Raw genomic sequence first — 13,708 nt, 5'->3', positions numbered from 1 at the left:
GAAAACCATTCCACATAGCACTATGCCAGGATACAAAAGGTGTGTCAGATAGCACAATGATTGTCAACAAAATGGAAATTGAATATAGGTATCCTCTAAAAGAACTATAAGGCATGGCAGTTGACTCACCATTGGCGTCTTGTACTTGTGGCTCACCACTTCTTTAGTTTCAGGAACTAAAACCGGACGGGCAAGAGACAAAACAAAAAGTTCAAAAAACGAGAGGAAAAATATGAAAGAAAGCACAATGTTCCCATAGGAAAGGGGAAGGGATGCACAGAGACTGCAGCTGTAGAAACTGGGAACTCCACTACTCTTCACTTCCGGATCCTATTCTTCCTCTACATTGACAGTATGAGTGTTGCTTGAGGACACCAAGAAAGATCCATTAAGTAACTCAAGATAACAAATACTTCTTTGGCTCCTTGACTGGGAAAAGCATAGGAGGCATTTGATGCTTCTCATAAGCTCAGTGGTTTTTCTGACATTATTATGTAATTTCTGCTAGACCAAGTCTAAAGTAACATCTCCCTCAAATCTTTTCTACCATCTTAACTCCTCTCTAGATTACCCTCTACATAGTAATTCTTACAAGAATTGTTTAAAAGTTAGCCCCTCGCAAGGGGTTCTGTGAAATCTACAAAGGAAAAAGAGATTTGATTATGGCAGGGTGGGCAATTATTTTGGCCAGAGGGCCCCTTAGAGAGTTTAGTGAGCTGTTGTGGGCTGGGTCAGCACCCTCTCCCCCACAACAGCTCACCAAGATTCCCTAAGTGGCCCCCACACTTGTCCAGGCAGATGGGATGGAGCCATGCACAGGCGGGAAGCAGCATCTGTGCGGAGGGCAGACGGGCAGGACTAAGATGGGGAATGCGAGGCTCCCTGCACGTTCCTGTAACACGTGCTGCTTCTGAGGGCAGGGGCATGTGGAGAGCAGATTGCAGCTCTGCCCTAGGCTCCAGCCCTGCACTGTCATTGCCCAGTGATCCCAGGATCTCCATAGAAACCAGCTGGGACCCACATGGGCAGGGTGCACAACTGGGCAGGGAGTGGCATCCAGGAGCAGGATGGGCAGGCAGGGCCAGAGATCAGGATTATGGGGCAGCAACAGTGCAGGGCAGGGGCCCATAGCAGAGCTGTCATTCGCTCCCTGCACGCCCCTGCCCACAGAACTGGCGTCTGTCACAGGGACATGCAGGAAGAGGATTGTGGCTGTGCTCCAGACCCCAGCTCCACACTGCCACCACCCTGTGATCTCAATCCCTGACCCTGCCTACCCATCCTGCTCCTGGACACTGCTCCCTATCCCATCTGCCCAGCCATGCATGCTGCCCACAAGGGTCCCAGCTGCTCTCCATGGAGACCCCGCCTGCCCGCTCCATCCAATGCTCCCGACAGTGGGTGCAGGGTGGATGGGCCAGGGTGCCCATGCAGTGGGGCCACATCCACCAGCAGAGCCTGGCAGCAGCAACAGGAAAGAACCGCCACCAATGGGGCTGTAGGTCAGGCCTGGCCTTGGGTTAGGTTTGGCCCATGGGCCATATTTTGCCCACCCCTGGATTATGGTGAAAACTTTCTAGAGTGAAGACTTTCTCATCCAGGCCTGCTGCATCTTGAGCACTGCTCATAAAATCCATTTTCTTTTGTCTAACATCTATAATATGGAGCTGACCTGACAACTTCATAAAAAAAATGAACAACTTGCTTGAACTGACAGACTCAAAAATATCAAGAAATAAGACTTAAGTTACAAATGGTTGTCAAAATACAAGCCAAGCTTGATTTGACTTCTAAGGGTATTAAAGGAAACACCAGCTGCAATAGATGACACAGATACAGTCTCGTTTCCAGTACAGCTTCACCTTGCTCTTGGTATCTCATCTCAAATAAAGAGGGGACATAGCACAACACAGTCAAGGAAAAATTTTCCCTTTGTTTCGATTATCCTGAAGTGCCTGAAAGCTGCATCCCTCCCTTGAATGTATGGTTCACCTACACTGTGCTTCTGTCCCTATCTGTAACTGTTGCTCTGCATGGAGCCCATGGGGCAGGGGTGCACAACACAAACTTCATGGAGGGCCACTTGCAAACTATACTTTACAATGGAAGCTGTCATGAGTGGGATCTGCTCAGTTTGGATGTTAAGCCCTCAGCCCATTTGTAAGTGGGAAGCTGGACCACATATGGAGGCACATGTACAGATTAATGAAATGCTGCACAACAAGGAAACAAGGCGTACTATTTCGCTTTTTTCAAACCCTTTTTTAATAACATGGTTTAATAGAGACTTATGTTAGGCCAGTGGGATTGCTCCAGTGGGACCTAAGTAGGCCATATATTGTGCACCCCTGCCATGAGGAGACGATACAGGGAACAAAGAAAGAAAGCACAAAGCATCTAACAGTCTAAGAACAAACAAAGGCAAATATAAGTTTTAAAAGCTAAAGGGACAACAAGACATGATTCTGGATCCTCTCCTTCCAAAGTGGTGGAAACATGCCTTGGAATTTCTGTGGCACAATAAATATTACAAGAAACATTATAGATTATTCAAAACCAGACCAAATTAGTTCCCAGTTGATAGAGGAAAGTGGGAATGGGAGAGTGAATCTTTTATAGATTCATAGTACTATTGAGAGAAACAACAACAAAGGCAAAATAACCACAAACTCAGCATAAATCATTAGGAAAAAAATGGAGCCCGAAACCTAGCCATGCACATGGCACCTGACAGACTATGACAGACACAACAAAAGTTTTATAGGCGAGAGGGGTCATACTTTAGGGGGTCAAAACCAGGCAGTGCAGACTGGGCTAGAGTGGAGGATGCTAATTCAAATCAACAGCTATGATTTGATCCCAGTGCACCATAATAGCATCACCCTTGGAAAGACCCAGTGAAAAAGGCAGTCTTTGTTTAAGAAAATGAAAAGATACACAGTTACTTTGAATGTCTCCATTTCCTTGGAGGGCAGTTCAATCAAAGACTGAAAAAACAGGGTGAAGTGCATACCCAGGCTGCACTGCCCCAATCACGCCAGTGGCTAGAGTTGGCAAGAGAATGAGGTGCACATCCAAGCTGCCTTACCCGTTGGCACCAGACGTTCCAAATTAACTCCATGTCACCAGGAGATAAAGGTGGGAGTGAGGCTAGTGCACAGCTGAATGGGGTAGGATTACACAGCAGTACAAACCTCACTTCCCACTGGATAACATACAATTGTTCATACACTTCTCAAAAAGCAGGTAGAGAAAACTGGAAGGAGCTTGTGTCATGAAGGGAGGAGAGAAGGGAAGCTGTAAAGTCCCTAATCCCCCTTCCCTCCCCTCCAATAAAAGACAGCAGGGACAGGACCTAGGGTCTTTTGCATTCACTAAAGCCGCCCACTCCCTTAAATGAACGACTCTTCCATAGTCCTGCCAATTTCAGGAAATACTCCTGAGAGGGTATGGTTAGGAAGGAGAGAAAACAAAAGAGACTTTGGGTTTACACTCAAGAGATCAAACACTAGCCCTGCAGAGTACAAAAGTCAAGCTAAAAAATAGCAGAAGTATTTTTCTTCTAGCAATAAAAGTGATTCCTGATGCTGTTAAACTAAGCTGATGAAGGGGGATGAGTAACTGAGCACCATCCTGCAGCCTCTGGCCCTGCAAATGAGAACATATGGCACTAGCAAAGAACTAGTTTAGGGGACATCACTTTACCTGCTGGAGAATGAAGGTTTTCATAGCAGCGGTGGTGAAGGGGCCACGAGAAAGTAAAGCACAAATACACGGCAGTAACTCAAATTCCAGAGGTAAGAGCCTTACACTTCTTCACTTCCTTTAAATCTTTGCTCCCATATGGGGGCAATAACCCCTAGCTCATATTCGTGCCCTGTTCTAAAATCACCCCTCCAACTTCCACTCTGTCAACTTGACCTTCTGTCTTATGATACACAACTCTTCCATTCCCACAACAAAGACCTTACTAGGAAAACATTTCTAAAACCTCAAAACAAAGTTAACTAAAATTTCCTGCCGATGAACAAAAGCTCACTGAAACTGAATTCTCCGAGTCAGTCCTCATGCCTTCTGGTCAAGGTAAGAACAACTTTGGTATCCCTCCAGTCCTCATGGGTAGTAGCAGATTTCAACAGCTTTATTAGAAGCTCAGTTCATTTTAAATATGCACCCTAGGAGCATATTACCATTTTCTCCTGGTAATTTAACAGTGTAATTAATCTTTTGCACATAGCTGACTGAGTTCTGCTTCACCTCTACTGATTTTAGAAGCATAGAACTGAGACAGGCATTTTGCCAGTGTCCTCTGTACAAGAAAGCAATTTAGATTATCTGTAATGTCTATCTTCATTCTTTGTTCATTCTGGGAATCTGAGAGACCTACCAGCTCTACTGCAGATTCCCCACTTCTGATATATTTAAAGATTTTCTTGCTATTTGGCCAAAGAGCTTTTGGCTATTTAATCTCAAAATTACTTCTTAAATTTTCACCTTTCATTTTACAGGCCATATTATGCTCCTTTTTTTTATTTCTTGAGGCTTGTTATTTAACCATGATTTTTCTTGCCTTTCTGGGGTTTTTTTTGTTTTGTGTTCCGGGGTATGAATGCCTTTTGGGACTCTTGGGGGCAAAAATACCTTTGGGGAATGCTAAATCAGTTGCTGTGCTGATGAAAGAATTTAAATTTCTTAATTTTTGTCTTCAGCTTCTAATTTACTTCCAAATTTTTTATTCCAAAATTGCCAGTCTGGAAGTTTAGCATCACAAAACAAACTCTTGCTCCAGTCTTTCCTTATAGTAATTTGAAAGAGATTTGTGTTATGGTCATTGTTGTTTGATGGCTCAAATTATTGTTTCTTCTCGACTACTTTATTTTGGACGCTCCAAAAATAACTTTTTGAAGTAGTATTTGTTGCTGGTGTAAAATTATTTCTCCCAAAAATGATCTAAAATAGGAGACTTTTGATCACTTAAATATTTAAGTAGTTAAAGTCATCCAGGATACTTTTAGAAGATATTTGGTCTTCTGATCTCAACTTCAACTTGACATTCACTATCACTACTGTCTTGCAATCTTAAGTATTTTTTTATTTTGTTTTGGTTTGGTTTGGTTTGTTGGTCAGTAATGCTATAATATACTTTTGGCCTATTTTGAAGAAATGCGATTCTACAGGAACAGACAACCACCCAACATGGAAATCTTCAGTTTTAGGCCAGCACTTACAAGTGTTTTAGCTATTTCAAATTTCTTCAGATTCTGCATCCATCTATAGATTTGAGATGTATAACATGTGGCAAAATAGTTTTAAAGACAGTAAAGGGGAGACCTACATTTCTTGACAGAAGCTTATTTGCCTTCTAGGCCATTGTTCTTCAACTCATGTCAGTGGTGTCATTTGAACAACTTGGTGTCATAAGAGGAAAATGGAAGCATCTGAACAAGGATTGAGACATTGTACCTCCAGATGTTAGTATTAGTTTCTTTCTTAGAATTATTAATAAAGAGGAGTCATAGGTCAGTACTCTTAACCCAATGCATTGATAAAGTACCAGAATATCTGAAAAAGGAACACATTGATTAAAAAAAAAAAAGTTAATGGTGGATGTAACAAAAGAACAAACGCTGATCAAAGTCTGAAACGGTTTTGTTAAGATGAGCCTTATTAAAGGAAAGTTTTGCACTGTTGGTGAAGACCTATACAAGTGCACAATTATAGACAGACAAATTAACAGCTCTATGCCTGGGATCCCTGAAAGGATGTTTTAGAGGACATGAAAAGTTCAGATATTCTAGGAAGCTACATCATCTTAAATAACCCATTTTTCAGACTCTGGGCCAATTACCATATTTACTCAAATCTAAGACTACCCTGAACTTAAAACAACCTCCCAAAAATTCAATTCTATATATGGAAAATTCATAAACGTTATAATTTTTCAGGTATAGAATCTAATTATCAGAGGTTTGTCTTGAATTTGTCCCAGTCCCACCACTACAATATGGAAAATAGTGGGCAGAGTTTCCATGGTCCCCTTGCCCTCTGCCACAACTCTTCCCCTGCAGCCCCTTTCCCCATTTTACTGTCCAACTCTGCTTGGGCTCTGTTTCATCCTTTAGCACATGGAAGTTAGGAACAAATTTGAAATGCAAGGGACCAAAAAACGCTAACTTTAAAATAAACATACCTGTAATATTTTGTATATAGGCAGATTACTATAGGTACTTATTAACTTGGTTCATCCAGAATGTTACCTTTTCTGCAAACTGTTGCAAACTGCTGCAAGTTTTAGCACAGGTACTCCATAAGCACACTTCTGAGCAGCATTTTTGTACCTACTTACACACAGTATAAACCAGGAGTGTCCAACCTTTTTGAATGCAGGGCCAGATCATGAACTTTTTATCACCCAGTGCACCAGCAAGCTACATTTAAAGACCTCACAGGAAGCAGTATCACATCAGGAAGTGATGTCATGTGACCTTTGACACCAATGAAGTTGCAAGAAGTGACAATGAAATGGGTCTAACCAGTTCAACTCTCTCTCTATAGCATCTACCTCTGCCACAGTTCAGGACAGGATACTGAGCTAGATGGACCATTGGGCTGACCAAGCATGGCACTTTTTATGCTCTTATGTTCTTTGGCTGAGCTTCCAAACTATGGCTGAGATTGCAACATGTCTCTGCCTACATGTTGTTCTCATATCCTCTTGCTTTCCTAAATCTCGTGAGCGCAGAGGATTCCTATCATGCCTCTGGACTGCCATCACTGAATAGCTGTCCTGGTTCTAAGGTTGTGCTTCTGACTCTTTCATGGCCTCTTTTAGGGTGCACACTTAGAACTCTGGGTTTTCCTTCCCACCCATTTTGCTGAATTGTGATTATTCCCACAGGGCATGAATTTAGTTCAGTGGCTATGATTCTGCTTTCTCATACAGAGGCAATGACTCTCACAAAGTATGGCATATTTTAGTAGGATAAAAACATTTTGAAGGCTACACAAAAAGCAATAAGCAGTCTTTACTCACATGAGCTTACCAGGTATCAACCACCTGCTACTTGGGCTCCTGGCAGGTATAGACATAAGTTTATTAGCACATTGTTCCAGAGTGAGTCTCTGTGCCACAGCCTACATCACAGCTCAGATCTAGGGAGCCTGACCCCTCCCCAGCCATAGGCTTGTTACATTATACCAATCTGCTGGCTGGTGCAGACCCGGCTGGGCTCCTCCCATCCCCAGCAGCACATGGGAAGCCAGCTTCAGCTGCATGCCACTTTTCCTGGCCGGTGCTGACCCAGCTGGGTCTGTCCCATCTGGAGCAGCATGCAGCTGAAGCCAGCTTACCATGAGCTACTGGGGATGGGAGGAGCCCGGCTGGGTCTGCACCGGCCAGTAGAAGCAGCGGCAGAGCCATGTGCCGCTCGGGACGGGAAGAGCCCAGCCAGAGCAGCAGGAGCTGAGCTTCATTTTCCCCCCTGCCTGCACCGGTGAGTCCTGAGCAGCACACGGCTCCACCACTGCTTCTGCTGGCCGGTGCCGACCCGGCTGGACTCCTCTCGTCCCCAGCAGCATGTGGGAACCCAGCTTCCGCTGCATGCTGCTCCAGATGGGACAGACCCACCCGGGTCGGCACCAGCCAGCAGAAGCAGCGGCAGAGCCATGTGCCGCTCGGGACTGACCAGCGCAGGTAGGGGGAAAGTGCAGCTGAGACCCTGCTGCTCTGGCTGGGCTCATCCTGTCCCAAGCGGTACATGGCTACTCCTCTTCCCACACACACCGCGCTGGCAACGTCAAGCTGACACGGTGCGTGTGGGAACCTTTCCCTTCCCTAGCCCTTCAACAGCCATTAGGAAGCTGCTGAAGGGCTGGAGGAGGAACAAGGGGTGGGAACGAAAGTAAACTGCATTTACCTTTGCTTCCCGTCGCAGCACCACGGGCCACAGAAAATGGCTTGGCGGACCGTATGTTGGACAAGCCTGGTATAAACTATTCATGATATTTGTCCGAAGCTCAAAGGCTCATGATTTATCATAGTTCATTGGGCTTGGCCCCCACCAGAGTCAGCAGCATTTCAATAGAGGGTGACCCCAGAGCTCAGCACTGCTCAGTATGTGTGTACTCCAGATACCCCCCATAAAGGATCCATGTGCCCCCCACTCACTACTGGAACCGGGTGTTTTTTTCACAAGTCATGAGATCCTCCAAAAATGTATATGCAGATGAGGTACGGAGTCACCTGCTCTGGCACCACCTCATGATGCGTGAAGATATACCAATCACATGCGACAGGCTGAGAGAGGGGGTGATAGCGCCTCTCATCTACATAGATGTTTTGTGATGTTTGTTAAACATTTAAGGCTGGTGAAGAAACAGAAATAATTAGAAAAGGGAAAGAAAGGTGTTGCTCAGCTGGGGGAGTAAAAAGGAACCTGAAATGTATTCAATGTAGTGGTTCACCATGAGTTCAAAAAAGAGTCAGTGCTAAGGGGGACTGAGTATAACGGGCACTATATCTTATTCAGATAGGCTGCACTAACTTAGCCTTATTATTGATTCCCTTCAGCATGTTTGCCCAATATTAGCCATGTATTTTACAACTATGCTCAGGGTGGGCTACATTTAATCAACTATGTAGCTGGTTTCCATTACTGAGCACATGCCGCTTCTGACAGCAGTTGAATGACAGGCAATATACTTAATGAGGGATGTTTACTTGTATGCAAATATAAAACAAGAGGCTTTTTTCACAATGCTGATTGGGGGAAAAAACCTTGTCTTATATTTAAATAAATACAATATTACAAATCACAGTGACATTAGGACACTTCTAGGCACAGTCTGGAGCTCCAGAATAAACAAAATGGCAATCCCTAGCCAAATGGCAAAAATTGTCCAGTTCACTCAGCCTTCACATCTCCATTCCTCCCCATGCAGTCATGCCCTAAAAACAAAAACTGCTAACTAAACTGTAGTCCAGACACACGCTCCATAAATACTTCCTCTGTTCCAAAAAATAAAAATGAAGATGTGCAGAGAAGAGAGGAAGATTTCATAAATATGAGCAATTCCCCTTAAACTAAAGCAGGGCAGGCCTGTATCACAGAACTCTGTTGCTTTTGACCACAATTTCTGAAGCAATGAAGGAGCTTGTTGAAGAAGTAATTCCTAAGAATCTCCTCCTTCCATGATTCATTACTAATATCTAAGCTGCACAAGACTCAAACCATCTCCTGTAGCCTGCTGCTGATGCATCTAGGCCACTAGCATTGATTATGAAAATTTGCAAAATCATTCTCAATATGTCAAGTCACCCAACCTCCCAGTTAGTCAGACAACCTCTTAGGTGCAAAACTATTTTTCTTCCCCATCTCTGAAGCTTCCTATTATCTAATGAACATACAATGCTGAGACTGAGGACTGGAAATTTGAGTTACTGCCATGCTAGTACAGACCTAATATCAAAATAATGTAATTACCAAATTCCTCCAGGACAAAGACTCCTCGCACAGTATTGCACTTTTTAATGTGATTCAGCTCTATGAAAACCTATAAAAAACAGGGGGAAAAAACCAAACACACGATTAGTCACTGAGGAGAGTCTTTTTATTAAAAAAAAAACAAACAAAAAACCCCCCAAAAGAAACACTATCACAGCAGATATAACTTGAAGTGTTCTGGCACATTCTACCAATCCATTTACAGCATAATATATTAATAAAAGGAGAACAAAGATAAAAAAAAGACAAATTTGCCACAATGCTAGAAATTAACAAAACTTAAAAGTGCTAAGAAGCAAAGACAGCAGAAGATGGAGTACCTTCCGCTCCTTGCAGGAGGAGAAAGCATGGAAGAGAAACGAAGGAGTTAGTAACTCTGACATATCCAACATTGCTACCCCTTCAGGCACTCAACTGAGTTATAGCAAGAAATAAAAAACCCCAACACACCTGAAATGCAATACAAAGGGGGACAAGAAACAGCTGGCTCCCAAATTTGGTATAACATGGCACCTGTTCCATCCCAGTTGGAGTCTGCCCCTCCATGCATCCTCCTCCAGCACAGAGGGCAGGTAAGAGGAGTATGATGCCCACCCTTATACTGCTCCTCCCACATTATCCAGGAGTTAAATTTTATGGGCTAAAGGGAATTATCCTTCTCCACCAATTGCATTGCCAACTTAGAATTAGCTATAGACTTTGTAAAATATGAGCAGCATGTGCGCTCAAGTGAAGATCCTGGAAAATAATCCTGGAAAGCCATAACTACAGTTAGTCCTTGCAAGGTAAGAAGCAGCTTGTGGAGTTAACGAGAAGCTATAGGCAGGTCATCAGGAATCAGTTCTATGCTTAGATTTTTTTTTTCAGGAATGAGATATAAAGAATGGCAAAATTTACTTAGAAAGTGTGGGCAAGTCTCTTTCAAACACTCAATAAAGATATATTTGCCAGACTGCATTGCAACCGACTACAGTGACCTTTCCAGTTGCTCTGAATTTATAAAGCCATAATCTCAAGAGCAGATTTAGAATATCATTTGCTGGATGGGGAAGGGATGGGCAGGAAATAACATCTACTAGGAACATAAAGAATGCAAAAGAAATTTGGATGCTTGCCTTCAATTCGTAACTAATAACACTGCTTTCATTTAATCGCAAAACCCAAGAATGGCAAGAGAAAGTTCTGTTGCAAAAGTGAGATCATGCCAGCTAAACAATCTAGTTTTTTAAACAGTCTTACTATACCTGCCTTCAGTAAATGGACTAATAAAACCTTTAGAGTAAATTGGACAGGCTAATTTTAAAGTACAAATAATATTTTCTTTAGTAGAGAAGCTGTAGAAATGATCCCAAGATATTTTAGTCATCAAAATTTTCACCTCATGCATTTTCTCTTTTTGGAGGGTTACAGAGAAGAGGAAAAAACCTATGCAAAGGGGTATTTATCCATCTGTTAATCCAAATAATTTCCAGGGACTGCAGTAGTATTTGCTATACAGGTTTAGACTATGCAAAAAAGCTTTTCACTCAGAAGTTCAATGGAAAGGCTCAGATCTATGAGATATATTACTTATCTGGCAGCCCAGAAATCAGAATGGCAAGGCTCTATAAAAAAGCAAGTCACAACTCCAGAGGGACTTGACCTGTTCAAATCACTCTAGAGGGACTTGACCTGTTCAAATACACACTAGTATCCACAATAAATGGGGTTATATATAGACTTTCCATTTTTAGAAATGTAAAATATTTAAAACCGAAACTAAACCAGGGATAAATAAACCACTTTAAACTCTTATGGCAGTAATCTGCCCTAGTTCTACATAGCTGCTGATTTTCAGAAAACAGATTTACACAAGTTTGGTGGGCACTGCCTCTCTAGATTTCCTAATACCATTTGGGATAGCAAGGGGGATAGTTCCTCTCCTCTCACTCAGAAACCAACTGAGGGCATAAAGGAAAGAATGGTTACTTACCCTACAGTAACTGTGGCTCTTCAAGATGTTGTAGTCAGTACGGATCCCATTATAGGTGCACATGAGCCTGCTGTGCTGTATTAAAACTCCTATCCAGGTTCCCATGGTTCTACTCAATCTTGGTAGGCCTGCTGGGCCCCAATTGTTACAACATGCCTCATATACAAGAGCTCAGAATCTTCTGAATAGCATAGTCTCGGGGGGGACGTGCATGCACCCCGGGCCCCCTCGGAATCCGAATCCAAAGCAATAGCATTAAGGCTGGAGTGGCTATGGCCCTCCCTCAGTTCCACTGTAATTCACAGCGTGTATTAGGAGATGAAGGGTGGATTATGGGATCCATATGGACTATAACATCTCAAAAAGCAGTTACTGTAGAGCAAGTAACTGCTCTTTGAGTATGAATCAGCCTGGATCCCACCGCACATGGCAAGCAAGAAGTATCATCTTCAAGATGGTGGGAATAAGTATCAGCAGCATCAATAAAAGAGATATTGGAGCACTGCTCTCCCAAATCTGACATCACATTTAACAACCAAGCATAGCACTCACAACCTAGAGTGGACTGATGCACATAGTGGCTTCACAGATTTGAAGTCCTGAAACATTTCAGAACTAGGCAGAGGATGCTGCTTACAATTGATGGACTGCACTTTGACGAGCAGAGGGGAAGTACATTTGCCTCCCAATAGCACAGTCACATGATTACATAGTGATGAAACAGCTTGGCCTTTAAGGGAGGCCACGAATCACCAAAGAATGGATATGGTGACAACATGAAAGAATCAGCCTACTGATATAGCATTGAAGACTATGAGATATGTTTAGTGTACAGTTTCTTCTCCTCATGTAGTTTAGGGAAGAACTGAGGTAAGTTGATTGATTACTGAAAGTGGAATTTGAACACAATTTTGGGCTGGGACTTTGCATGAGGTCTCAATATCACTTTGTCTTTGTGGAATGAGGTACAGAGGGGTTTCCCCCCTGAATACCTGAAGCTTGCTCACTCTCCAGGCCAAGGTAATAGCAAGCAGAAACTTTTAAGGGTGAGCTTATGCATGGTGTACAGTGCTCAAAAGGTGGAGGATCTGTAAGCTTCAGGAAGCTGACAGTGAAGTCCTATAATGCAGTAAGTTCTGTGACTGGTAGGTAAGCATGCATCAGGTCCTGAAGAAACTTCAATACTGACAGACAGAAGAATATGGAAAACGGGAATGCAACTGCATGGGAGAGTTATACATCATAACACTGGCCCATTTAATTTGATCAAACTGAAGGACAGAGTGTTTCAAATGCATAACTGATCCAGCTTCGATATCAAAAACTTCAGGCACTTGGCAGAGTAATTTTTTCCTCCTTTGGATAGCTTCCTATTTTGGGCCAAGATCTCTTAAAAGGTGTCAAGAACTGACCTTTTTCATAGTACTCACCTAGCCAGGGTCAACCCTAATCAGATGCAGTGGTGCAAGGTCTAGACAAAATACTGGTCTTTGAATCTGTGAAAACAGGTCCAGCCAGAATATGGAAGCTTAATTCAGGGGTTGTTTGGATATCTGCAGCAAGTTCATCAGCCAGAAGTGTCTCAACTAGTAGCATGCTCTGAAGATGAGCCTGTCTCATTCTTGTCTAGCTTTGGCCATCAACCCAAGGATTAGAGGCAAGGCATAAAATAATTTGACTCCACTGCAACAAGAAGGTATCCAGTAGGGATCTCAGGCTTCTGCAATAAAATCTGAGTCACTTTCTATTATTCCTGGTAATGAACATTCCCTTTGTTGGATTCCCCTACTGGGGAAATACCAAACTCATGGTTTGTGACTGATTGTTACCTCAGAAAATCAGTTAAATCACTGAGAGTTCCTGAAAGGTACAAAGTTATCACAATAACATTTATGTAGGCTGCTCCATTTCCAGTCTGATTGCCTTCCTAGAAGAGTGTGTGGTGGGAGTTGAAATAAAAACTACTTTGTTTGCTTATACAATATATTGTCAACACGTTGCTTGTTAGTATATGAATTGCTCAGTGCCACAGGCATGGGAAGAACACCGTACATGCCAGCCTGACGGCTCAGACTACCAAAACATTTATGTGGAGCCTCGTGTCCAAAGTCTGATGATGATCCTAGATTGTTCAGGTGGGCACCCTATTCCATCTTGGAGGAGTCAATTACTAATGCTCTAGTTATGGGTTATCAAAGGATACTTCCTTTCCAGACACTGCTGCAGTACAAAC

The 13,708-nt window shown here is 43.0% G+C and overlaps 1 protein-coding gene across 23 annotated transcripts in view; it reads right to left on the bottom strand.

Annotated features, from left to right (window-relative positions):
- Window positions 1–13,708, bottom strand: part of MADD (MAP kinase activating death domain) — a 123,488-nt gene that overhangs the window by 3,392 nt on the left and 106,388 nt on the right. For 22 of the 23 annotated variants that reach the window (XM_059722835.1, XM_059722838.1, XM_059722837.1 and 19 more), the window contains 2 exons: window positions 9,483–9,552; window positions 130–176 (listed from right to left, as the gene is read on the bottom strand). In XM_059722835.1, coding sequence (XP_059578818.1) covers window positions 130–176; window positions 9,483–9,552 — 117 coding nt within the window. The remainder of the gene's footprint in view (window positions 1–129; window positions 177–9,482; window positions 9,553–13,708) is intronic. The other variant, XM_059722849.1, reaches the window with a different exon arrangement.

The sequence above is a fragment of the Alligator mississippiensis genome, chromosome 2 (assembly GCF_030867095.1).
Source record: "Alligator mississippiensis isolate rAllMis1 chromosome 2, rAllMis1, whole genome shotgun sequence".
Taxonomy (NCBI): Eukaryota; Metazoa; Chordata; order Crocodylia; family Alligatoridae; genus Alligator; species Alligator mississippiensis.
This window is presented reverse-complemented; position numbering and strand designations above follow the sequence as displayed.